Source organism: Harpia harpyja, chromosome 8, assembly GCF_026419915.1.
Source record: "Harpia harpyja isolate bHarHar1 chromosome 8, bHarHar1 primary haplotype, whole genome shotgun sequence".
Lineage (NCBI taxonomy): Eukaryota > Metazoa > Chordata > Aves > Accipitriformes > Accipitridae > Harpia > Harpia harpyja.
In genome coordinates this window covers 37,580,183-37,607,834 of record NC_068947.1, presented here as the reverse complement: position 1 = coordinate 37,607,834, position 27,652 = coordinate 37,580,183, and the positions used below count along the sequence as shown (strand labels likewise).

Below are 27,652 nucleotides of genomic sequence, written 5' to 3'. Positions count from 1 at the left end.
GGAGTAGTCATTTGTGAAGCTGTTGGAAGATCAATGCTAAATCCCCAACCCTTCTCTTTCCCATGCAGGCATCTTTGCACTCTCAGTCATCCTTGTAGAGGAGAGGATGGAGCTCAGGGGCAGTAGGTTCTTCCTCTCTTCAGTGGAAACCACTGAAAGCCATTATCAGATTGCCAGGCTTCCAGCTAGACGTTTCAATGCCAAAATATCCCATAAAGATCCACATAAGGGACCTAAGTCCCTTTGCTGCTTTATAAAACACTGTCTTTCAGGCTACAACTCTTTTTCCAAAATGTTTTATGTTGTGAAGCGTCAATGAGCTGTGACAGCCTGTCTTCTAACTCCTGTGCTGCCTCTTAGGATTTCATAGAGTCATCAGTGGCACTTTTTCAGTCTGATGATGAAGATGGGAAAGCATTAGACATCGTCAATGAAGAAATCCCTGATCTGGAGCAGGCTGGATTTGGCCCAGAGACGAGGTCGATTCTTGTGAGAAGTGGAGTGTAAGTCTACTGAAATACATGGACGGAAGTATTAAGTATTTTTGTGCACAGTTGGGTTTGGGTACATCTTTTGACAGAATGTATTTCACATGGAACAGGTGCTAAACATCTGGGGGAGAACAATGTTTCTTGCGGTTTCCTTGGTAAATGGAATTTAAAAAAACTTCTTAGTTTCTCTAAATTTCATGCCTACACCTTGATTTGGATCTGGGCATTCTTGTTACTAGAGAAAGCTTGTGATGTCCCTCCAAAGGTGTCACAGACTGCAGTTTCATGATACAGGAGCTTTTGCAGTAATATAGAAAGATTTTAGGTATATTAAGAACTGGGATACCTTTTGGGACAGGTGCAGCCTGTATAGAAAGGATGAGTTGTGCCTTACTCGTAATAAAGTCAGGCTGCTGGCACTGAAAATTAAAATGCTTTTTAGAGAGCTATTTAAACTAAAAGCAGAGGGTTACACTAACAGGTGTGGAAGAGTACCTGGTTCAAGCTGATACAGCCTACAGGGTAGACTTGGCTAACTTTCGGTGTGCGTATGTGAAGTCTAGGAGGAAAATAAGCAGCACAGTTGCAATAAATAAGGAAGGTAAATTAGACCACCTGCAATGTCTGTTGATGAAGATATGCAGTATTAACTGATGCAGCAAGAACAAAAGTTACAAGTGCTAGAAGCCTAAAAAACAGTAGGGGGGAACTAGAGTGCTTGGCGTGAAGTGACAGCTCTGATATAGCAGATACCACAGAGATTCACAGGAAGGATAAGCAGAGGAGCTACCAACTCTACAGGAATGATAGAGTAGGCTATTATAGGCACAGGAGTGGTACTGTACATGAAGAATTGTATCAAGTGCTAAAACATAAAATACGTTATGGGAAAAGAGTACTATGGAATCATGTGGGTGGAAATTCTAGACTTTAATAGTAATTTTAAAAGTGCAGTATTAACATTGTCATGCCTACCCATAATGGTGATGGTGATAGGTATCAGCAACTGTTAAGTGAGACTGAAAAAGCTTCAAACTTAGGACAGGTAGCAATAGAGGGGGATTTGAACTGCTCACATAGGGACTGGATATCTCTTGATATCTCATGAGTGTCTCATGAGGTTGAGATACAAGGATGAAAGGCTGGGACCCAGTTTGGAGAAGAGTTGGCTGAGGAAGGATACAAATGAGATCTGCAAAACCCTGAAGGTTGTAGACAAGCTTAAGGCAGCAGCATTCACAGAATCCTGCGTGCCAACAATTGGGAGATGCTTTACAGAACTAGCTGAAGATTGCTTTAAAACAGATTTAGAGGTGGGGAGCAAAAAGTGTTTCTTACACCAGAGGCAGCGAATTTCTGGAATTTGCTGCTAAAGTAGGCTGTGGTAGCAGATAGCACCAGGAGGTTTAAAAAAAGCATTAGACAAATTAATGACAGATTCATAAACAGGTGCTAAAAGGACTGGGAAAGGAGGTACCCTCTAATGTCCCTAATACAACAGTCCTGGGTGCCGGGTGACAAAGAGTGGAATGCACCACCAAAAGTGCCCAAGTTAGCAGCACCTCTAACTAGTCTCCAACTACTTCTGCTATTGCCAAGAAGCATTTGTGCAGGGCTAGGGGGACCCTCAGTGTCACGTAATTGGGGATTTCTTCTTAAATCGCAACAGGGAAAGCACAATGGGAGAAGCTTGAACTGCCAACCATTGCAAGCTTTTGCTTTATCTCATCCTTTCAAGGCTTCCTCATTTACTTCTCTTTCTTCTTGCACCATTTTTCTTAAATAGAACTGGAAAAGTTGGAAGAAAGCCCTGTCTGGGGGGATGCTGAATAGGTAATGGTTGAGCTGAGAGAGGTTCAAAAACTTGTCAATTAAGTGTCTTCCCTCTGGGCGTCTGAGCAAGGCATCATCTCATGCTGAATGTATATTTGATAGAAAGGTAGATACCCAAAATTGTGTGTTTATCAAGTAGTGCTTGGAACGTAAAAGGAGGAGATCAAGTGTGTGACAATTTTGCGCCTCTCATTGGGTTTGATGTTACACTGTCAGATGGACTTATCAAGAACACTCAAATAAAGTTGTTCTATTTAACTCATTAGTATGTTCATCAAACTACACAGAAAAATGTGGTGTTTTCAATTTAATTTTTGTGTCGTTATCCAGGTGGGTCGCATATCAGCAGAAATATTTCTGTGGTGAACAGTATGTATTGGAGAAAGGAAAATATAAATGTTTCTTTGACTGGGGAGGATCTAGTAAAATCATCATGTCAATTCGACCTATTAAGTTGGTGAGTTACTAGAACTTGTTAAGGGCAAACTTAAAAGAAATGAGACCTTTGGAGATCAGAGTGTACAATAATGTTATCATGTGGGCTATGCTGTTTAATCAGTTTTTCTGTTTACTTGGAAACAAGTTAAAGACCCTTGTAGATGACATATAATGAGGCTGTTCAGGATGGAGGCTGAAATGGACACTCTGGATCTTTCTATCTGTTGAGAAAATTGTCAGGGAAACTTCATAAGAAGAACTTGCCTTTGGCAAATTGCATTTGTGGAAAGAATAACCTGGCCTGGAAAGATTAATTTGCCTTAAAACACAGTAATTTCTAATGCCTAATTGATAATGGATATAAAAATACTTGAGAATTTATCTGGCCTGTATCATTGTTGTATAATAGAGGTCTGATTTATTTTTTTCCCTATTTTTATGCTAAAATATTTGTAATACATATAGTGAATAAAGACAGGAAATATTTTTATCCGTTATTAAATCCAAGGTAGTGCAACTTGCCCAAATAAATTAGTGCCAGAACTGTCAAAACCCTAATGCAAAACAAAGACAGTCCTCAGTAATAAGTATATAGTAAATGACACTACTGCACTGAAAATAGGAAGGGAACAAACATTTAACCTTACTTTGAAGAGCATGTGTTGAAAGAGGTGTCCCATTCTTCTGTTGTTTTTAATTCTGTCTTTTTTTCCAAGAAATAGACTCAAAAATAAATATAGAGACATTTACATGGGCTCTAATCCTCATTGTATGAACTAATTAATGCTGACGCAAGTTCTCTGCGTGGAAAGGGACTGAACTGTCAGGCAGGTAGTCGTGAGCTTACAGGCAGCTGGTGGCAGAGGCTGAGGAAGAGAATTGTGCCAAGAGCATGGGAAGTGTGTTTTTCTCTGCTCTTGAGTTCATAATTAACAAATCTCAGGAACTTGACATGTGTTCTAGGAAATTAATTGTAATTAATTTTATTTATTTATATGCATGTATATATATTATTGCAGGAACCGCTTGGAATGAATGAGCCTCCACATTTGGTATGTTGACATTACAAACAGTCTCTAGTTCTAAACTACATTTAATAATTAAATACAGGTAATGTTGAATGTCTCACTTCAGATGATACCTCAGTATTATCATCTCCATACAGCTAAGTATTGACTGAGGAAACTAGTAGATGTATAAAGGTTAAGTTTGCTAATGTTCTATTCTTTGCTTTATTCCAGATCATACCTTTCAGTATTCTGTCCTCAAAAATGCAAGTAGTTCAGTAGGTTTTGAGCGACTTTGAGTCTCTGTAATCTTCTTTCCTTCCTGTTTCTGGAAACTCTCTATCACATGCATTTATCCTTCTCTTTGTGGCATATATACTTTCCATTATTTTACATTATATCTGGTTCGTCACTTTCTTGTTCATGTATGAGGTGAAGAAGAGAGTATAAACTGCAGAAGATTGAACTGCACTCTTCAAACCTGCAGATGCATCAACAGGGGAAGTTGGGTTTTTTAGTCTTGGATGTTCGTAGCTCATGCTTTTCTCAATCATGTATAGCTGCTCCTCTAGCAGCAGGCACCACTTGTTCTGTGCTTCCCTTTTCCTCACAGAACATATGACCTTAACTGAATACATCCTGATTATAACAAATCTGTGATAAATCTCTTCTATGATACATTTTAACTATTTCCCTGAAAGTCATGTCTGACTTGGTGACAAATTAGGAAGAGAAAGTGGTCCCTATAATTCACTTCTAGTCTCAAGAACAAGTTAGTTTAGGGTTTTGCACTTTTGGTTGTTACCTTACAACGTTCTGTTCCATTAATGTACCTTTGTGATATCTTTCAAAACCAAAAACATTCTCTTAAGTGCTCAGCACGAAGGATGGTCTGTGTCTCCCACAACATTCTGTCCCAACAGGGCTCTCCTCCCTTCCTGTGTTAGTTGTTTGATTTTTTTTCTGTCCTGGAATGTGCTGCTAGTATGGTTGATGATCTAAGTGGTTATATTGCTCTCTCTATGACATGCTCTTAATTAAGCAAATTTGGAAAACTTTATTTCAAGAAACAGGACTCTTTTACAGACAAAAGAGACTTTAGAGCTCAATGGTTCTGTTTCAGAAAACTTAAGTATTTTGTCATCTGGACACAATTTTGCTCTTTCTTGCTTGGAGGGGTATAATAGCCATAAGTGCATGGGAAATACATACATTGTGTTACTTAGCAGGTTGATCAGTTCTACAATTTTATGATTAACCCAGGACTACAGGAAATGTTTCCTGTCTGAAGACATAATTGGTGTATTATTTTAGTCCTAAACACTGATTTCCTGCCAGACCTATTCATATGACAGTTTGCGGCCAAATCAAAGACTTGCAAGTATGTTCACAGGAAGGCCTTGGTAAACGATACCGGATAAAATAACCAAATCAGATGAAACCAGTGGGATCCAAACAGTTGAAAAAAATTTTCTCTTCATCTTCAACTCTTCTACCGTTTCAGAATCTCCCAAAAACTATTCTTTGAGTGCTTTAATCCACTTTTGCAGACCTTTAAGATCAATTGAAACCCTTGAAATTTCAATAAATTGTGCTTTGCAGTCCTTTTATTTCCAGTGATATGTGAAAAAAATCTGTGTGTGTGTATATGCACAGTCACCTTTAAATACTGACATGTACTAGATTGTGTTTTGCCTTTTGGGTTCTCTAACAGCAGTCTTAACACCATTTTTAAAAAATAGTATCCTGACTTATGATAATCCTGGTTTTCATAGGATTCTGCCCTAAAGCTAGGAAAGGAAGAACATCATTCATATTGCTACAATTATTTTAGGAGGGGAAATACTTTGAGTATGTTTTTTTATGGGAAAACATTTAATCACTTAGGATAAGTAAAAAACGGTCTTCTGGAGAAATACAAAAAATTTCCCATTCAGAGTAAAATCAAAGTTGCCATGCATGCAACAGTCTCCTAGTTTGTAACTTCAAAGCATGGTGCGTATGAGCTGGCAAATCCTTAAGGAGCCTAATGTTTGACCCTTGTATAAACCATGTACTGGTTATTTTGAATGATTATACATTCTTCTACCTTTAATAAACATATGTCTGAGCTAAGGGAACTGTTTTCACTGTCTACAAGAGTGTGTCTTTTTTTCACTTCTGTTTTTAGTTGCTCATCAGAAATTGAAAAGCAACTAATTTTTTTTAAATGCCTTGGTAACTCCCATGACCTTTTCCTCTTGCCAGGATCCGTAACAAACAAAGTACATATAATGTAAGAATGCCTGAAATCACCAACTCTAAAAAGCCATTCATTTTATTTATTAAAAATAAAACTGGGATTTGCCCAGCAAGAGCAAAGCCTCTTTTAATAGCAGCTGACTTGTACAGGTGATTTAGGAAGCAGAGATGATTGCTGTGATAACTTGTATTTGTATTTTCAATACTTCTTAGGAAGCGAGACCTCATATAGTAAATGTCAAACCCTGACAAAGTAGAGGTAGCTGTAGTTTGAGACTAATTGCAGATATGCAATGATTTCACTAAGGAATCAGTACTTCACCCCAGCTTTTGTCAAATTAAGACCATCATTCATTATCAGATACAATCTGTGTAAAAATGAGTTAAAGGCCTTTTCTAAAAGCCTTGCATAGCATCTGGCCTATGCAAGAAAGACAGTGTGTGTATATATATATATATTCCTTTATAAATAGCTTTGCAATAAGTGGGTAGAAAATACTATGTAATTACAGCTTAAATAGATGCTTTGTGATATAGCAGTGGAATTATATTTACAGAAAAATCAGTTATACTTTATTCGTTATATTGTAGCTGATTAGTGTTCTCCAGTTTGCAGTTACAGCATGCAAGGCCAGGTTAAACCTTTCTTGTTCTTTCCAACAGGAAACATACTCATTTCTTTTAAAAACATAGACTGAGCTTTTCCATAAAATCATTTGCTGATACTTGTGTTTGGCCTTCTCGTACTGGCAAAAGCATTTGATTTCTTTTCTTGGCAGGAAGCTTGGCCAATTTGGGGCATGAAGGGGGAAGTAGCTCTTGAAACAGCCATCGTGTTTTTCTTCCATTACAGAATATGAGCTGTTCGCTTGACACAGTTAGTTTTTTCATTCTTTTCCAGCCTCTCTTTCAGGCTTTAAAGAGAAATTCACTTCAGTTACACAGTGGTGGCCCAAGGGTACAGAATTCTAGGCGACTTTGCTATAGAGGATAGGCTATATCATACTACTTTTTTTCTTTTTTTTCTTTTCTTTTTTCTTTTACTGCAACATTTTCAACCTTATTGCTTTTTCAGGGTGAACTGATCACGTCTTACTGGTGGCATATATTTCAATGTGGCTTGAAGTTCTTCACCATGACATGTAAAAACAGCTTAGCTGAACATCAGAAGTTCATGGTGCATCTACCAGGCTGTACCCAGTTCCCCCAGAAATTCTCCTGCTAGGTCTTAAATGAGAAACTACCTGCAATTACTGTGGTCACAGAAGATTTCAAGGCACTTTGTCAACAGTCGCCCTGTATCTTTTGACCAACACTTCCCTGTCCTGTTTTGAATACTGGATTGTTGAGCTGTGTAGCAAGAGTTAGCTGCAGTTCATGGGTACTTTGGATGGAAGATAACATCCTTCAGTCCTAGCCTTCTCTTTTTCTCTGGGCCCTCTCCTGCTGCAGTTGAACTTATGCTTGATACCACTGCCTTAGCATCACTGGGAAGCATCCTGTACCTGGCCCAGAGATGATAAAACAATTGATCTTTCTGAAAATAAAGTGGCTGTAGAAACGTAAAAGATTCCTTAAATGAGAATTCATTCTATTTATTGTATCTCTGTGAATTGAATGGATACTTCTCTAACAGCACAGCTATCTCTGTTTACATTAATGATAATGCGTTCGTTTTCCTTCTAGTCATTGGTTTTGTTTTGTTTTGTTCTTGTAGCTCAAAGCTTTCAGTAATACACATTTCCAAGGAGCATGTATAGATTTCACAGCAGAAGTTTCTGATTTTACATCATTCATACCATGTTCTTTTAAGGTTCTTCGGGGATGGTAAGTCAGTTGTTTTACATGCCACCATTTTAAGTAATACGAAATTTTTTTTTATATGCTACTAAATTTCAGAAAGCTGAAAGTGCATAACACATGCCCATCATATTCCATCATGTCTTAGACCCATGTCTTGCAATGCATCTCAGTAACTGTCGTCCTGTCATTGTTTTGGGTAGTATGCATTTTGCTTTCCCTGTGGGAAGTTTGCACAGTTACTGTGATTCTTTTTTTAACTTCAGTTAGAATTTATTCCAGATTTTGAGAACTTGGTACAGTAGAAGTGTCTGCATTCCACTTGCGTCGTTTGACTCTGGAACTGAGATTTCTGTACCACATGATTTGATTTTGCTACTTTGGTTGCTTTGTCACGTAGCCTTTCAAGTCACCTTATTTTTAGCTTAACAAGAACAAAAACTTTTTTATTCCTTATTTCCTTAGCAAATACTAAATCTTGAAAAAAACTTAATAAGCAGCTAGAGCAGCTAATCTTTGTTGTTACATTATTCTTGCAGTTGGCTCCTGTATTACCAAGGGGAAATGACTGACAATCACTGTGTGCTGGAAGAAGGCCTCTACGTTGACCTCAGTTCCTGTGGCTGCCCGACTGCTACAATCAAATCCCTCAAGCCTATTCAATATGTAAGGACTTTATTGAAAAAATAATAATAATAATGTTTTGGAACTCTTTTCCTAGTCAGATGTCTGAAGCAAGTGCTTGCGCTAAACAAACTCCCACTCAGGGAAAAGTGAAGTTTGTTTTCTTGGCTTACAGGATTTTTGGGGTTAGGAACAAGCCAGGCTGCGTGCACGCACGCACATGGTCACTTGTAGGCGCACGTCCTTGGGTGTTCTGGGTTCAGAGTTGCTCTCTTTTGTATGAGTTGCATTGGTTGGCATTTTTCTGACTGGTCTTCATAATACAGCTCAGCAAGCTTAGTATGCAGTGAGACATTTTGTCATGCCATCTAAGCATACAGGCCTTCTTTTATTAGGCCTACAGCCAACGTTCAGTCTTAAAGCAAAGTACACACAGAAGACATGAAAACTGAAATTACAAGGTAGCATATACTTGCCATAATGCTGTTTAATGTACTAATTATTTTACAGAAATATAAAAAAGATTTTCACCTCCTAATGGCATCTCAAATCTCATTGGTCAATAAAGTGGTATAATATACCACGCATGTGGCCTGTGAGCTGTGTATGACACATCATAGTCCAGCCCAAAGCTCATGTGGCCATACTCTCTCTTGGTGACTTCTGAGATACAGGACACATACTTATTACACATGCATACAGTCTTCATGTGACTTTCAGGTCACGTTAGTTGTACTATGCAGGCACACAACTTGCAGTCAAGTGACCTATTGTAGCAGTAAGGTGAGATACGAGGTCGCTCTATGCCCAGAAGATTGGAGAGGAATGCATTGTGCTATCCAGTACAAGTTAGATACAGCCTTTTGTACATCCTATTGTAATTCCGCACATAGGACATAGGCCTCTAGAGTCTTGCTGTCATGTCTGTGCCTTTGTTCCATATCTTGATGTGCTTCTGTGCAAGAGCATCCAAGATAAGCTGGCCATAACGCTGTTGGTAAGTGAGAAGCAAGTGGCTGCTCTGCGCACTCCCCTCTAGCACTGACCAACTTCACCAAAACTCTTCCTCCTTCCCTGATCACAGAACACAAACTCAGTCTATGTGACATGTGCCCTTCAATTTAACTCTTAGAAAACTAGACTTTAAGGATTACTCAATTCAGTTTTCTTCAAGTGTTAAGTCTTTTTTCTCCATTTGTGAACAGATTAAAAAAAAACAAAGCAAAAAGAACCCAGTCACCAACAGCCATGGACGTGGTGGGAAGGATGTACAACTCGAGTTTGAGAGCTGGTCTTTTCACTAGGTTACATAGATACAGTGACTTCAGTGGAGCTATAGCTTCCCACGTGCTGAGAGCCTGATTTTCAGATTAAAGATCTCCTTTTCACATGGGGCTTTTGGACTCTGCTCTGCTAAATCAGAGTGAAGTTTTGACATGAAATGGTAGGTCTCATCCAAATCCTTCAGCCTGTAATCTCACAGGGAAGTAACTATGCAGTTTGGCGTAGTAGGAAGCTACTATCAGCCCTTGATTACCGAGGGCCAGGCCCTGGAAGAAGTGTGTTTGGCAGGTTATGTGTGGGAAGCTTACTCACATCTTCCTGTAAGGGGCTTGTACCTCTTAGTTCAGTTCCTCTCTTGCAAATAGGAGCCCTTGTATTTCACAAAATTGAGGCACTAAACAGCATAAAATGCTATTGAACCACACCTGTTTTACAAATAGAAATGCCCTCATCAGCCGCTAGCACATTGTGTATGCTAATCGCACAGGACAGTGCGTAGAGGTATTGTGTAGTACAGACGTGATGTTAAGCACGCAGCAGTAAGTTTGGTCAGTGGTCAGAAACAGCCATAGTTAATTCTGTGCATTGTCCGCAGTGCACTGTTCTTGGAATAGAGCCCTTTTTATTACAAGATATTTCTGTTAGCTCATTCAAGAGAGCAGCAAGCGTATTCCCAAGTGGCACTGTTGTATAGCGTTACTGAATTCAGTTGTGACATTGGGAACTCCTTCCATTGTTCAGCTTTAAATACCAGCCCAATTTCAGACCTAAGGTATCTCGATAGCTCATGTGTAAGAGGGAGAATGTTTAACCCCAACACCAAACCCTGAATGTGCATTGTCTCCTGCTGTCCTTTAAGTGAGATGTATTTGCTGCAAGTGTAACTGTTGGAAGGACTCTAATGCTAGAGGGAGCCAGGTGTTGCATTAGTGTGTGAGGTTTCTGCATCCCAGATGTTGACTAGAAGTAGAGGCCTATGTGTGGCACTGGCAGAGGGGGAAAAAAAAAAATACGCTTTTAGCAGCACAAAGGACTCGTAAGGCTAGCTCACTACCAGGCTTTGGAAACCATTGTCAAAGTCCATTGAGTGGTATAGGTGTGGTCCAGCTATATATTTTAGAAGTAGATTGTTTCAGCCAGTCCTTTGGGATAGGAGAACAAATCTGGAGGAAATGGGGACACAGGATCTGGGTAGTCCCTTTCTCATTTGCAAGATTGTAATGATAATTAACTATATGTTATCTTGATATTGTACAGCTCAGTCAAGTCCTAAGTCTGGGCCTTTATCTGCAGGACATATGTAAGAATGTGGATTCTTTGTGTGGGGCTAACTCCAAAGTAGCTGTGAAATGTAGCAGTCAGCACAGGTCACTCACACCTGCGGAGTGTGCACCTTGGCTGGGCATCCACACTGATTTCTGCATCCAACCCTGAATCAAGATGCCCTTTCTGTTCCTGTCTGTTCTGGTAACTAAAAGGAACATCTAGCAACGTTTTTGCTATTGCATGTAGCAGTACCTTCAGTGTAACTTTTTGAGTTTTCATTCAAAATCTAACAGTTTTGAGGGGCTTTTTGGATGTTGTCAGCTGCCATAAGATTTCTGGACTCTCCATTTTGGAAGGAGAATTTGAGGACTGAAGTTACATGTTTGTAGTACTCCTTCATGGCATGGGTGTGCTTTTGTGCCCTGATGGAACAACACTGTAAGGTTGCAGTGGGATTTTTGTGGCCAAGTAAGGTAACAGTAACACCTTCATCTATACGAATCAGCTAAGAACTTCTGCAAAGCCTTTACTGATTTTTTTGAAAATAGATCAACCAATTGAAGATAAGGAAAGGATTTGAGGGAATACTTGTTCTCTGGAAAACACAGCTTTGATGCAAACAAATATAGCAAATGTTCTAAATTTAAAAAAAAAAAAAGTTTTGGTTTTCTGGGGGGGTTTTTTAGGAAAGTAAACTTTGGAGTTTTTATTTTGAAAATTGCCAGAAATATAGTTTGCTTGTTTAAGAACTTAATTACATTAAAAAATGAAAAATCTCATTCTAAATCACTGAGTTGGCCCAATTAGAATAGAAAAAACCCAAAACTTTCAGAGCCTTGCAAAATGAATTTGGATAAGAAAACAGGCTCAGACTAGTGATGGTCTGATTTCTTCGCTGTGAGGACAGTGTTTTAGGTTGGCTAGCTTTGTTCTAACCTTTAGCTCTTGGAGGGATGTTTTATGGGTACTTTGCTGAAAAGTGAAGTTATCTTTTAAGTATGACATGCTACCCCCACCCTCTCCGTGCACACACTTCCCCACTTCTCAAGAAATACAAATTAACATGGTTCCACTTTGGTTATTTCTCCATTTATTATGCACTGGCGTCATAGAGGAATTAAGCACATCTTTGTAACCAGTTTCCTCTACTGTTTTTCAGGGTGTAGCAAACCAAAAGTTAGGCAGGTTTGTAAGGAAAGTGGGGAAGATGTTCCCTTATTCCCAGGAACCTCTTTCCCATCTTGGCTTATTTTCTGAGGCATATAATACAATAGAACTAAATCTTTAGGAGGCCCTACCTGTATTTTTTCCCTACTGTTCCATTTTACTCAAATTCAGACTGGACTGTTTTGTCCTTCTGGGAGCATTTAGGAGAAGCTATAAGTTAATGAGAGGATACAAAGAAGAAACAAAGCATATCTGTACCTTGATAATGAGAAAATAATGTCCTTTGTTTTCAGTATTGTGAGAGGAAAAATAGTGTTGCAATACCCATGTATTAATCCAGATCGTATATCAAGCAGCAATGTGTTATATGGCCTCTTTCCTTCTGAAAAGGGGAGTGCTTCTGAAAGACCAACGAGTCTTTTTCATGTACTATTTTCTAAGTGGGGAAAATATGCTAAAAAGTGTATCTCACAGGAATGTATCTCTTTAAGTGAACAGGCAGTTACACAGGTTGGAAGCCCACTTAACATTAGAAAGGTACACATCTATTTAGTAGTAGTAGTAGAACACTGGAACCTAATATAACTTGCCTCTCATTGTCTTCTTTCATCTAAAAATCCCAAAGCACTCTTTAAGAAAAGCTTCTTGATGAAACTTGCTGGTATTGTTGTTAATAGCCATTCTGCAGGCGGGTAAACATAGCGCAGGTTAAGCGTTGCTGCAGAGGTGCAGGTTTCTTTGCCTGCATCAGCAAGGACTTGCCTTTTCCATTCCTGTGAATTCATGAAAAGGAAAGCATGGGCAGCTCACCTGGTGGCAAGAGAGTGCATGAAGTCAGTTGGGCCATTTATAAGGCCATGGTTGGTTATTGGGGCATTTGTCAGGTGTTTGTTGTTTGAAGAGGTTAATCTTTTGGGATAGAGACCCTTACAAGATGTTCTTACAATGGGGAGTTCAGCTCTAGTGCTGCCTTTTCTCAGGCATGTTGGTTTGTCGCACTCTCTGTAATATTTGGCGTGACTTATATGGACAAGACTATCCAGGACTGTTGCAGTGAGCAGTTGGTTTTTCTTCTAAAATGTTAACTTCAGCCCTAAAGTTAAACCAGTCTCATAGTTTCTAAAAACAAAAATAAGATCTGGGTTGTAGGTTGTGCAATGCATTTTTTTTTTTTTCCCCCCCTGCCATTTTCTTGTGAGGCATTCCTTATTCTTGCTCTGATTGATCATGATAGTTCCTGTATTTCTGTATTGATTATCTTTTCTAAGTTAAATACAGGTGTTAACTAATCTCCCCAGCATTCCTGTGAGGCAAATAATGAAATCAGATACAAAAATTAATCGGTGTTTCCCAGGGCCAGGCAATGAGTCATTTTGAGTAGCTGGGACTGGACCATGGGTGTTACTGTCATCCAGCACCATGTTCCTCTCAGCCAGGCATCCGTCCGACACTGAAGGGACTAGGCAGGTGAGCGCAGCTTCAGTAAAGACGGTTGTAAATGATGAGTTAGCCAAGATTGAAGAGTGAAGATTTTTCCAAGGATGTTGTAATACAGCTGTGGAGTCTCCTCCAGTTAAGGCTCTGGCGAATGCTGTTTGCATAGCAACAGGTCAGCAGGGATGCAAAGTGGGGAAATGTACCAATCCTTCCCATGACTGGGTTACAGTCATGCTTTAGTCTGGCCCTGTGGATTTCTTTCTTTGCCTTCTTGAGGCTTTCCCATCAAAGTTTGCAAAATCTAAGTTTGCAAAAAAAGGTACGAGGAAAAGTATGTTTTGGGGTGACCCCTTCTCAAAAAGGCTTTATTAGTAATAATTTTCACAAAATTCATAATGAAAAATTATCTGTATGTTTTCCATAGCTAAAACTGTACTTGTTTTTATTATAAGCAGGTGTGCAAATTCACTTCTGCACTTGGTTTTCAGTTGTAGCATCTTTTGCTTAGCTGCTTTGTGACTGTACACTGTTGCTTTTCAGTGGGTCAAGCATCTAAGCCTTGCACTGCAAACAAAAGGCATTTGAAAGGAAGCTCATCTTGCACTGATCTTTGTTTAATATCAAACACATCAGGCTTGCGTTGCATTTTTTTCTGAACTGGTAAAGTATAAAATTCTGAATACTGAAAAATTTGTGGTGCACAGCTTCTTTCCCTTAAAAAGAGGTGGAAGTCATTGAGGGGAAAGTGTGAGCTGAGTTGAACTGTGCAAGAGATTTTTACTGTGTTGATTTCCATGGCTTACATTTCAGCCTCTGAAATCACACTGTGGGGAGGGAAGAAAGCTGTGTCATTTTCATGGCAGCATATGCTGTATTAGCCATAGACTACCACACCTGTTAAGTAAAGAATATCACTATATAACAGTTCACAAGGCTGCTTATATCTTGAAATGCTATGTAAATATAGCTTTCCTTAATCACCGGCTTCTTGAATATATTAAATCTCTTCAAATTTCTCCCTGCACGCTGGCATTAAAAATCACGACAAGCAAAACCTCTTGAAACTTTATTGGTGCTGGTTTAAGCAAGGCAATTCATTCTTTAACACACAAAGATCAAGTAAAGTAATTCTTTAGCGCTTTGTTATTCCTGCAGTTGGCAAGCTTTCCCCAAAGGATGGCATTTCAGGTATTTTCCTTGAAATAATTATGAAAGAAAGCTAAAGTAATCCTGACCTAGACACGGCAATGACTTGCCAATCGTGGGTAAATGTAGAGGTCTTTAGCTCAACTTTCAAAATCAGGGACTGGGGTCCGCCTGAAACAACACCACAATCTGAGGTTGTCCCCTTTTGTGTTCTCTGCCTGGTTGCCCTTCCTCTGGCTCTCGGAGAGCCCTGTTCCTCCCTGACCTGTCAGGATTGGGCCTTGGTGAAGAAAGCTGATCCTGTCAGTCTCATGCTCACCTATTGGTGATGACTCTTCACCCTGAAAATGGGTGAAAGTGTACCTCAGCATTCTGCAAGGAAGGGTGGGAGTAAGATGCCTTTAGTAAGTGTAACAGCATAGCCTCAAAACCTTGTTTTTTACTGTTGGTAGTTTCCATGGAGCTATGAAAACAAAATCAGAGAAAAAAAAGCCAGGCCAAGTCACTGCTGCCAGCTGTTGGTATAAAATGGTATATATAAAGTGAGTAATCAGCTCATTGTTCTATATATGGTTATGGAAATATGAGAGCTTCAGTGCTTGAGACAGCAGCATGTTTTCTTTTTCTGTGCTTCACATCTGTGCCAAGATCAGTGGAGTCCTTCTGAGGTCTCACTGGAAAGGTGGTATCAGTCCCTGTGATCAGTTATGTGTGTCATAGATGCGATGTTTGCTGCGTGCCCACAGGCTGGGACTCTGAGCAACCGGACAGGGCTTTCTCAGGCCCTTTGAGTTCAAACAGTCTCAACCACATGAGAGCTAGAGTCATTTTAATTGACTTCACCAATTTGCTGTTCTGATTCTTGGTGTATAAATGGATATGCTGGATCAGATGATTTGTCCATCTAGTACAGCATCCCTGTCTCTTAACGTGTTGAATATTGCAACAGCAGGATAAATTTTAGGGTTTGGTAACAATGTCTAACAACAAGGATGCCAAATGCTGTTTCCCATGCTTACTAACGCACTTGTGAAAATTTTCCTTGTTGGACCTGTTCTGGACATGGCTTCTGGTGTCCACTCAGGTGAAAGCCAGTGCCAAGGGAGTAGGCTTTTGCAAACTGGAGTGTGGTCATACTGCCTTGCCCAGCAAAGCAACCTGAGAAGTAGCTGCCGGCACTAGGTCTGCTGGTCTAGATTTCAAAGTAAGCCTTTAGACACACACTGTAAATTTGACCCACCTAATCCAGCAGAAGGCAGTTGAGAAGAACTGACATTGCAAAATAAAAACATTGTGGGTTTTAATCTCTTTCTGTTTTGTAACATTCGTTTTTTAGGAGTGCAGTGGGCTTTAAAAATCTCTCCGGTTGGATGATCCCAGTCTCTTTAAAATGTCTCAGCAAACTCCCTGTCCATGCACTGTTGCATGATTTACATTGTCCCTGCGCCGGTTGGCAGAGGAAAGCAATTTCTCTGAGGCAGGATTTGAACAACCGGCTACATACCAAGTGCACTGAGTCAGTGCCAGTAAATTTGTAAGTCCTGAATCACCATTGAGCTCTTCAGAGACACTTCACTACAATACATGTGCCTCTTCAAACATGAAAGTTAAGTTCTCTTAATTACTCAGTGCCTGTGTCAACTTCAATTCAAGATTTTGTTTCATTCATTCCACCTGAGGCCATGTCTTCCCTGCAGAAGAAATTGTACCTTTTGCCTGGGCTAGCTATCTCGGGGTAACATAAGAACAAGGTTACTTCCCTGGAGAAGCTGCTAATTGAAGCAGTTATTCAGACCTGTTCCTCCTTCTTTTACTAGCTCCATCAAGATACAAATTACAAGTGCTTATGATTTTGGTTATGATACTTCCCTTATGGTTTTAGGTTAAAAATGCTGAAAAATTCAACAAGTGTTCCTTGTGCTAAGGCACAGGCTTTGTGTATTTAAATCTGTTCTCTCTGCTTTTCTGCTGATCTTACAGCTGTACCACATTTTCGTGCAAACTGATCTTTTTATTTGCTTTCATAGGCAATGTCTCAACTGTAGAAGAGGACATTAAGTGAAAAATGTTTCAATTCTACATGAGATTGAAGGGGTTATTAATTATGCTATTTCTTCAGGATTGTCAGAAGAAAAATAGCAATGTCTTAAAAACATTGAGAACTTTTTAGTTTTGACATGTTTAACCTTTTCCAATTTGTAGATCCCTAAGACTTTTCCAGTGAACCACTGCTAATTGAAGTCTATGGAAAATAGACTTGTGATTTGCCTCGCCACTTTAGATGCAAACTACAGATCACCCTGAAAACTACTGCTGTAACCTGTTCCATCAATAAATAGATAAACTGGATTTATGAAAAGGAATCAAGGTCCTGATGATATAAATCGGATCAAAAAGAGATTTTTCAAATGCGAACAGAGGCCTTTCTGCATCTCAAAGCGACTCACTGTGTCTGGCCTGTGTCAGTGGGGCACTATACTCTGATGACAAAGCCACTGATAAATCCAGTATGTTTCAGCTGTGTGTGCTTTGGTGGATGTACTGTTTTTTTTTTTCCTTGCTGTTACATTTGCTGAGGGAGCATGATCTAACCCAAAAGCATGTGGAAATTAAACTGAAGTGGGCAAATGTGTGCATCATGCCTAACAACTGAAGTTAGACTATTCCTAGTAAAACTTCGCTTTTTTTTCTCCTTCCTCCCCTCCCCCCCCCCCCCCCCCCCCCAGGTTTTTGCTGAGCCCTCCATCAGTCTGTTCGCTCTGAAATGCTGCAAGGGCAGAGAGCTGCACTTCAGTGAACCCATCAATTCTGTTTTGAATGAGGACCTTCATTTTTACACTCAGTCTGTATGGGTGAAAAGTGGATTGTAAGTATGGAAGAAACATTCTTGTCAGTTTTGCATTATAGGAGCTAAATACTAAGCATGCATTTTCTCCCAATTACTGCCTTTTTCCATAGGATGTGTTTTACGTTCTAACTTCTATTTTAAGACAATATAAAATCCTAAAATGTGGTTGAATGCTAGACCCTCTTTTTGTATCACGACTCAAAATGAACAAAAACTCTGGGCAGAGGGTGTATTTTCCCCTGTAAGAATCATCCTTTTATCCCTATAGAGTAATAAACAACAGAGCCCATTGTTCAAGCCAGGAACCAAAAGTAAATAAGTTTTGATTGCTGACTTACAAAGACAGGTAGAGTAAACTTGGACTGCCTTTATTAACTGGCTGTAAAATACCAGCTATAAACTGCAGTGATCCAACTTAAACTACTGTGGTGGTTCAGTGAAGCTTGCTTGACGTGCTGATCAGCTGCCAAAGAGGCAGCAACTTCTGAGAGAAGCTTGGGGCGGATCTGACAGCTGGAACAGTAATTTGCTTCTGTTGTTAGTTTAACCCGCCTTCATGAGTCTGAATACACACCCAGAGTCTTTTGTGAAAACCATTTTACATCTGCAGAAGTGACCTTCTAACCTCTTCCGCATCTCCCCCTTTCACCTTTTGGAGAAGCTCCCCAAGTATTCTGTCTTGGCTAGGTTTTCAGCCTCCACATCCACAGCAACAACAAATAACTTGCAGAGTCTCGTCTCCTCCTGCAACTGACTGGAAACTGCTATTCTTCTAATGCAACACACGTTTCCTGTGTTTATTTTTAACCTTTTCCCCACCTTTCTCACAGACAAGGCTGCAATTTTCTTGAGAGGTTTTACGGGATGACACAAAACCATGCAAAATTTGAACTAATTTGGGCAACAAGTTAGTGTGGACTATTCACAGCTTAGGTATATCTCTGTTGTGATTCTCATGATGAATTTTTCGAATGCATCAAGTCTGTTACTACCTAGAAGTCAAAACCTTCTATGGATACAAGTGATAACACTGCTGAGCGCTCCTCTGATTTTTTGAGGTTGGTACAAAGGCTAAGCCTGACCTAGCTAATGCTCCAGAGCACTGTGGACTGTTTTCTTTCAGGAATTTCACACAAGTGTTTTCAAAGGTTGGTTAAGGATTGAACCTCCCTTTCTTTAAGAGCAGTCAGTAGCTGTTGACTTTAGCTGTGGGCCCATAGTGAATATAAGCTTCCCCACAGAGTTTTGCCAATTCACTATAAACTCTAGTCCCTAACATCTGTGCCACTTCCATCCTGAGCCCTTGCTGAAAATACATAGTGATCCTCTGCTGCTGTTGTCTTGAGGTGCCCCAGGTGAGAGTGGTAAGCAGCTGCCCTTTGAGGCTGAGAACAGCATATGTGCATTCCTTGTGATCTGTGCTAGTTTAGAGGAGGAAAGGCTGCCTTCAGGAGAAACACCTGACATTTCTGGTGGGGGTGTGTACACCTTCATGCCTCTGTGGAGGTGTTGGAGTCTGAAGTGTGTCCTGTTGGGGAACGTCTCTTTATGACCTTCCTCTGCCCTCTCATCAGGGGTGTGAAACTGGAAATTAAATCATTTTGCCTGTGCAGCTGGCTGTAAAGAAAGGGTGATGGCTTTGGGACCACATAGTAGAAAAGCATGGGAGAGTGAGCACAACTGTCCAGCCCCTTCTCTATCTTCCTGTTCATTTCTGAGTATCCAAGCCAAGTTAGCCAGTTCCCTGTCTCTGGGAAGGGTCAGGGCAGAATGGCTGGACTTTCTCTGAGCTCCTTGTGATGCTCCCCAGGAAACAGACCTCCACAGCCTGTCCCCATCCCACACTGCAGATAGGTAGCTTAAAGGTTGAGGGTGGCAGGTGATTGTGGGAAGTCTGTGGGATGTCCTAGAGGGTTTATCTGCCTTATCTGTGATCAAGAGTTCAGGAAGGTGGATTTAGAGGTTTTTTGGCTCCTTGCCACAAAGCCTGCTGTGAGCTTTAGACAATGACAGAGATTTATGTACCTATACCAATGGCATCGTGCTGCCAGGCTTTGGTACAGGGATCCTTCCTGAGCCAACTGACCACCTCAGTCAGAAATGGCATAAGACAGCATGGACTGTGGCTTGGCGAAGGGGGCTGGGGTTGAGGTGGTCCAGGGTGTGGGAAAGATGGCACAGTGGAGGCTGCTGATCTGCCTGAAAGTTGAGATGTGTTTTGTCTGTGTTGCTGAATGCCAGAAGCTCACCCTGGCTTCAGATGGTTATTACTGTAACAGTCCTTCCCCTCTCTGTTTCCTATAAATGTCTGCTTTGGCAACAGAAACTACATTTCCAGTGAGACTGTTTGATGCTCTGAGAACAACGTTAACAGTGAATTCTCAGTAACTTCACAGAAGGCATTGCAAGAAAAAAGTCAGGAATGTGCTAGAAATATAAGGAACACACAGTGGTGGTCAGGCTGCTGTGAATACCTGTTAGTCAGGAGCTATGGGACTTAATTTGAAGAAACGGTGATACAGCCTCGTTACAAGGCAGTTCACAGTTGGCATGTTAGCCTCCATGGAGTCCTAAGCAAGGCTGGCTGTCAGTTTCCCCAAATTATGCACAATGGGGAAAAGTAAATTACAGGTGCTGTGAGCACTGTTTATGGATGTTTTCTCACTGACTTAAGAGTGCAGCCATCCCTCCTGCTCTTGGCAGCTGACCTGTAAAACAGGTAATGTGGGGAAACCAGTATTTGCTTTGTGTTCAGATGAGTTAATGAGCCAAGCATTTAGGATTCACTGTGCATAACAATGTCCTATTGATATAAACAAAACCAATCTGTGATCCTGAGGCTGCCTTTATAAGCAGCAGCACATTATCTACTGAGCAGATGTCTAGATAACAAGGGATATATATGTGCTGATGCTTTAACTCTGTGTTAACAAAGTATTTATTCAGCCATGTCCATGGCTCAGATATGTTCACTACAGGAAAGTCTGTCACAGCAATGTATAGGTTTTGGAGTAAATATTTTGTATGTGTTTTCAGACAAGTGGAACAGCTACAGAAAGCTTTAACTGTAACAAAAGAAAACATTGGACAAGATCCTCTCATAATTAATATGTACAAGCAGGCAAAGCTGCACGTAGTGCAGTCTGGTGGGTGGCTTCTTAGTTTCCTAATGCATGCCTACTGAAACAATGTATTATTCCCATCTGGGAAGTTCTCATATTTGTGCGAAAAATTTGGGTGGGGCAGGGAGTGGAGTTTACAAGTTTTAGGCAGACAAACAGAAAACAGGTCTTAAAGCACTGAAATGGATGGCATTTTGCGGCATGGTAATACAGGTTTGATATTAGCACTACTGTGGACAGGTTTGGGGGCTTTCAAGAGCACAGTCCTGAACAACAAGCCTGTAGTTTAGTTTTGCTATGGTTAACGTGTAGTCTTTTTTTGTATCCAGGTGGATTGCGTATGAAGGATGTAATTTTTTAGGAAAGCAGATTCTGCTGGAGCCCAGTGAGATTTCAAACTGGAATGAACACAGTGGCTGGAAAATAATTGGCTCCCTTCGTCCTATGAAGCAGGTAGTGTAACAGTGTACAAGGACAATTTTTTTTTGGACAGGTATTAGTGCACAAGTATCAGCTCTACCACTAAGTATAATGGTGTGCGTTGTACTCCTTAAATCAGGCCAAATGATGACAGCTGGAAGGACCTACTGGAAGATTACTGAAGCAGAAAATTCTTCCAGTGGCAGTTATTGGCTCCTAAAGGGAAAGAATTCCTAGTTTCTTGGAGCCAAGTTTTGTTTTTCTGAATGGCTCATTAGCATGTTCTGTAGATGCTCTATTTTTACTTCTTTGCTATACAACAATAATAATGAGAAAACCAATTCTATATTGGTTTGTTTCATAATTAACATAAATGGAAGCAAGAACAAATGTTACTGTGCTGTAACCTGGATTTCCAAAAGAAGCAACGTTTATGCAGTCCCACCAGGTTTTCACTCTCTGCTTCACCCCAAGTAATGCCAATTTCAATCTCATTCAAAGATTCGGGTCTCAAAACCACAAAGTTCTTAGGAGCTTTATGAAAGGTAGGTAGAGAAGCAAGACTGAGATAAATGCCCCTCATTCAAGGAAAAGCAGGTACAATTGTGCTTCTTTGCCTTTCTAAGACACATCACGTAATCAGTGACACACATAAGCTCCAAACCAGTCAAAGAACATGTTGCCGTGTGCCCAGCCACGCAGCTGTGGGAGGGCAGCATCTGGGCAGATAAGCAAAGGACAGGGAGAGTGGCGAGGAATGTGAGCAGTAACTCCGCTGGAAAAGAGTTTTTTGTTAGCTCTGCTTCTCACAAAACAAATTGTTTCCGCTTAGTGACAAATGCTGCTTTATTTTTAAACACTAGATTCAACTGGGGAAATGTTGCAGTGAATAAAAATAATCATCCCTAGCATTAGTTATGCATTATCTGCCCCCACCCCCCAGTGATCTGTTAGTCCAAGAAGTTGACAGCTCCATGAAGTGGTGACCAAAGGATCCCATTTTGGCTCTGTTTTTGCAAATAGTAATGAAAATAATTTTTGCTCATCTTAAAAACACAATTCTCTCTCCAGCCAGCAATCTGAAGAGCTTTTGTATCTGGTAGCATCCTTTTTTACACTGCAACAGTGAGTAGAGTTATAAAGGCCTACTTCAGCTACTTTGCTGGGACTTGGGCATTTGGGGTTTGTGTGATTTTTTGTTTGTTTGTTTGTTTGTTTTGTTTTGTTTTGTTTTAAACCCTGCAAACTGAGGGCTTCCTTGAGTTTGTGCAGTCAGCTGCCTGTGCTTGACACTTCTGTGGGCATATGGTCATTTTTTTTGAGGCTGGAGTAATACTACAAACCTGCATCACTTCATATTTCTTCCTTCTGGCTCCATTACAAATTACAAAAACAGTCAAGTTTGCCAGTGTAAGAGGTAGTGCAAGAAAAAGTGAAACATTTGAAACTTACGCAAAATGAGATACAAAAATTTTGCTCAGTGACTTCATAATACGATCCCTTTCTTGTAAAGAATAACTATACACTATACTAATACACATTAGTTTATGGATGCTTGGTGGGAGAGAGGCTTTTTTGTACCTTAGGGTTTGTCTTAATGTGGAAAAAAAGGAGATTCAAAGCTCCAGGAAGAAAAATATGCTTGAGCTGGGGTTCTAGCAGAGCTGCCCTTTATTTGCGCCACCATGGGTGACTAACAGAGCAAAAGCTGGATTCCTGTAGTAGCCCTACAAAATCTCTTCTTTTTTTGAGTAAACAGGGATGCCAAGCCAGTACTCTGTTTTCCATGTTCAAAAGTCATGGTGTAACTTCTCTGCCATATATTCCAGTTAATGGGGGTTGAAGTTGCTGGATATGTGACTCTAAGTTTTGTGTCCTGAGAATAAGCAGCTTGTGGATTACAGCCCATTTACTGGCCTTGGAATGAATGAAATGTGCTGAACTAGAGATATTTGCGTATCACAGGAATTAGTTCTATAGGCATAAATACATTTAAAAAAACCCCATAACTGTCTACCATTGCTGCTTACAACTGTCTATCTGCCTGTGAAAAACACTGCTGCTTTACATGCATATTTGTTCCCAACAAAAAATTGGAGTTTCATCCTCATCTGAAACTGGAAATGGAACATATACTTCAAAAAACTGATATAAAATGGACAAGAGGCATTCTCACATATACTTTCTTAATCTCTGTGTTGTTAACTATCTTCCTTCACACTATTTCAGCCAGCAGTGTACCTCAGAGTGAAGAACCGAGCCCAAGGTAAGTATCTGACAGTCACTGGAAGCCTAGCAGATATAAGAGCAACATCAGTATGTGCGTCCCCATATAATGGCAAGAATACCCAGATCTGGCACTACTGTCGTGGACTCTTCAAATCCAAGGTGAGTTTCCAGATGCTGGAAGTGGGTGGGTTCTATCACCTGCTGTCCTTTCACCTTCACTTCTTGCTTTTACTGTAGGCTAGCATTAACACCAGGATAGCTTTTGGCCTCTCCCATGCATCTTAAACCAAAACTCTTAGAACCTACCTCCTCCGACTATGTAGAGACAGATTTGATCTGTCTGCTTTGGCATGTTGGGCTACTTTCACATCTGTCTAATGTGACTGATGTTCCTGGAAGTAGAAACCTGGTTTTGTCTAAAGTTGCAAGTTTAAGTTCATTACCTCTAAAGAGTCAGGAGTTTCTCTGAAAAGTAATATGCAAAGAAAGTAAGTGATTTTGTATTAATGCTGCACTTGATAGTCTGTTATTAATATAAAAAGCTAATGTTTTAACATAAGAAACACCTGAAGTAACAAAGACCACCACCTTTGATCAAGCAACTGGTCAATTGCTGAATAATCTGTTACTAGCTTGCTTGCCAGGCTTGTTGCCCACTATAGCACTATTACTGCAGTATGCTTGGTGCCTGAAACAGAAACAAGTCAGACACAAAACTGTGGCTTTGTCGCCTGGATCTCACTTCTCTTCTTGTTTCTTAGGCTAACAATGCCTGTCTGGATGTCATTGGTGGCAGAGATGTGCCTGGGGCCAAAGTCGCGCTCTGGGCAGAACATGGGAAGGACAGGCAAAAGTGGAAACTCAGTGAGGATGGAACCATCAGTTCATACCTCAGCGACCAACTGGTGCTTGACATTAAAGGTATTTAAGAAAAAAAAAAAAAAAAAGACAACAAAAAACAACCAAACCTCACATGTTCCAAGTGCATTTTTTGATCAAGGTTAATTGATGTATTCCAGCTCTTTATGTACTTAAGGTTAAATACTGAATCCTATCCTTCCTGTTAGGTTTATGTCCAGTTGCTTGACAGTGGGACAAGAAACAACAGGGCTGGGGGGGTAACCTTACTCTTTTGATCCCAGAGGTTTATTTTGATCAGATCAACTATTGTACTTCAGGGAGTTCAGTAGTGCTGATGGCAAGAAATGCAAGTTACAGAAGACAAAATGGTGAAGGAAAAGCGATCCACGGAATAGGTGTGGCTCAAAAAGAGGAAAGTGCTCACTCCTAATGTTTTCAGGCTGGTTAAAATTGTCATTCCTCAAATCCTAGTCCTTCTAATTAGCCATCCTGGTAAAACTGCCTCACTGGCAAATGCCTGTTCCTCACACACCATTTGTTCAAGCCCTGCTGCTGGCCCTAGGGTTTTATCCCTAGGGAGAGGTGGTGGGGCGGTGGCTGGTTATGAGGCTGGGGGCTCTACCCTGCTGTCTTCTCAGATGAAAGGTCTAAGTAAATTAATTGATAGCCTAACAGCCCTGCAGGGCTTACAGACCAGGGTAATGGCACATCCCACAGGTGAAGCTGTCAGCCTTTTCAATGAATGTCCTTCTGGCCATTACATATCTGACCTCTGCAGCTCAAACTTACTGATAATGAATTCTCAGCCCTGTGGTGTTGAACTAATAGACCATTCCTGGCTTCCAGAACTAAGGAGTTTAACCACCATTACTAATTTGTAAATAGTTACTACAAAGCTATTAAATGCAACTGGTGATACTGATGGCAACTCTGACAGTATCAGAGAGCTGTGTTGCCTAGGTTACTGCAAAATACAATGTTGAAGGCTGGGGTGGCTCTTTAGAACATTTATTTCTTTTAGTGGATTTTTATTTATGGTATAATGATAGAAAACGCACTGTCATTTCTATGCCACATGTATTCAAAGGAGAGAAATTTTAAGGACTTCCTAAGTTTGTGGTTGAAATGGATATTCTACACCAACTAATCTTATGTGTATCTGTGAATCTGTGTATTTCTACTATAGCAATATGTGCCTTAAAGTCCAGACACAGAGCGGGAGCTCAGTACCTGCCAAAAGGAAAATCTCTTTAGAGGTGCTGTTTCTGTGCACATTTGCACCAGTTTGTGGTATGCTCTGCTTCCTAACTAATGGAGCTCCTCAGCCTCATGGAATCTCTATTTTTCAGCTAATTTTCCTACTTGGTCACACTTCTTAAAGATTATGCATAGACTTTTCTGAGCATTTCTTAGAAAAATTTTTCCTTCATGATTTTGTTTTGTTTTTAAGGGGGAAATTATTATGACAAGAATCACATCATTATGAATCAGCCAGTAGACAACAGACGTTCGCAAAAATGGGATATTGAAATACTGTGAGTAAAACCCATCACACAGATGGGCCTCATGTGGGTTATTAACAGCTAGAGGGGGAAAAAACTACTGAAGTCACACACCACTGGAACCTTAAGAAGCAACTCTTCTCTACTTGCCTTCATACCAAGCACCAACTCCTAAAACAACTGAATCTTGCACAAATGGAAGATGGGAGGCTGATTCAATGTCTTTCCGCAGGGAAGCTGATTCTTTAGAGACCGCTCCTATGAAAGTCACTATTACTCTTCATCTGAAGTATTAGAAGTAAATGCAAAGGCTAGACATCAGTTTTGCAGGATATGAACTACAAAAGAATATGGGAAGGGCTCTTTAGAATGTTGTCTTCACCTTCCTCTCAAACTGATAGAAGCTCACTGAAGAATGAATGCAGTTGATGAGCCTGAAGGAGGTTGAGTGGGACTTTTATGTCCTATGTGAAACTATTTAGGCTCCAAGCGATCCTGAAGCTCAAATCATATCTTGCTAAAATACGATTTATTTTGTTCAAAAAGACAACTCTGAACTGGAATCACCAGCTCAGCATGTGAAATGAGGCAACAGCAAAAGCCTGACTTTCACCCCCCTAATGTTACTGGTAGGCCATTGTCTCCATTTGTTTTAATGGTACCAAATTTCCAGATTCAGGAACTGGGTTTGCTGACCCCATGGCCTGTTTCCAGGTTGTCACTGAAGATCACCTTTAGCATGGAGCCCTATATGCATGTATCAAAAGAGAATACAGTCCCGGGTCAGGCTAGACTTCTACAAGGGCTAGCTGCATTTAGAGCAGTAATGATTTTAACTCCACCTGTATTTTGTTTTGATGTATATAGATTAATTTAATACAATGTAATCTGGTCTTTAAACCATATCTTCCTTCAGAAAACCATTCTTCCTAGTATGTATTTTCAAAGGTGCTAGCAGCCTGCATTTCAACACCTGCCTAATGGTAAAAGAACGGCATAACTGTGGCTCATCTCATCAACAACACGTACATCTTGGGCCAAAGGATAAGGACTTCAGCTAATGGTCTGGACCTTGGCCTGCTGGTGCTCTCCTCAATTTCAGCACTATGCAACCAGCCTACTAGCTAGCACTTGAGGCAGATAGGGCCAAGTACCTTACTGGACTGCAGTTGTTGCAGGCTTTAAAAGCATGTTCCTGGCTCAACACTGAAAATTACAGAAGGAACTGCAGACAGGTGTAGGGCTGTGAACAACTGACATGGAGGAGAAGTCCCTTAGGTCACTGGTAACTTCATTTGATTTCAGCATCACTAAATTAATCTACTTCATTGAAAATGTAATATTTTTCTTCCTTATTTGTATATTCAGGGTATGTATTTCTATAACTATTTAAAGAGGTTTAGGTTCGCTAAAGACAAGATATTTTAGTTTCCAAAAGCTGTAACTATTCCAGTTGTGCATTCAAACAGGATTAATCCCCAAACAAATAAAAACACATAACCCTAAGTTTGCCACAGAAATAAAATATATGGATGTCTATTTTTGTATGAAATGGAGTTCTATATAGTACTATTTAAAAAAAAAACTACCTACTTGCACTTACTCTTTTACATTCTAAAATTATCATAAATCTGCTGTTTAAATCTTCAAATATGTGTATATATTTTTCCAAATAAAGCACTTCTTTAGCTTTTTTTATGTAAGCCAGTATATCAAGTGTGCTACGTGTGACTTGCTTTCCATATGAAATTTTAAAAGCCTGTGTAAAAAGTTCTAGTCTAAACCTAGAATGACTAAATCATATTTGGTGTGTCAGTGTTACATAATGAAGCAAAGCAGGCTTTTGTACTTAAGAGATCTTGAATGTAAAATGCTAAGCATGTATATTTTAATTGTATAAAACTTTTTTTTTTTAGGAGGAACATTTTGCTTGCTG

General features: G+C 40.1%; 1 protein-coding gene across 1 annotated transcript in view; it reads left to right on the top strand.

Moving 5' to 3' along the window:
* CRYBG3 (crystallin beta-gamma domain containing 3) overlaps window positions 1–27,638 on the top strand; it is a 97,253-nt gene extending 69,615 nt beyond the window's left edge. The window contains exons 13-22 of the mRNA XM_052794842.1: window positions 361–503; window positions 2,655–2,781; window positions 3,782–3,814; window positions 7,728–7,837; window positions 8,350–8,476; window positions 17,461–17,600; window positions 21,034–21,157; window positions 23,354–23,512; window positions 24,115–24,274; window positions 25,665–27,638. Of these exons, the coding sequence (XP_052650802.1) occupies window positions 361–503; window positions 2,655–2,781; window positions 3,782–3,814; window positions 7,728–7,837; window positions 8,350–8,476; window positions 17,461–17,600; window positions 21,034–21,157; window positions 23,354–23,512; window positions 24,115–24,274; window positions 25,665–25,753 (1,212 nt within the window). The 3' untranslated portion in view covers window positions 25,754–27,638. The remainder of the gene's footprint in view (window positions 1–360; window positions 504–2,654; window positions 2,782–3,781; window positions 3,815–7,727; window positions 7,838–8,349; window positions 8,477–17,460; window positions 17,601–21,033; window positions 21,158–23,353; window positions 23,513–24,114; window positions 24,275–25,664) is intronic.
* The last annotated feature ends 14 nt before the right edge of the window (window positions 27,639–27,652 follow it).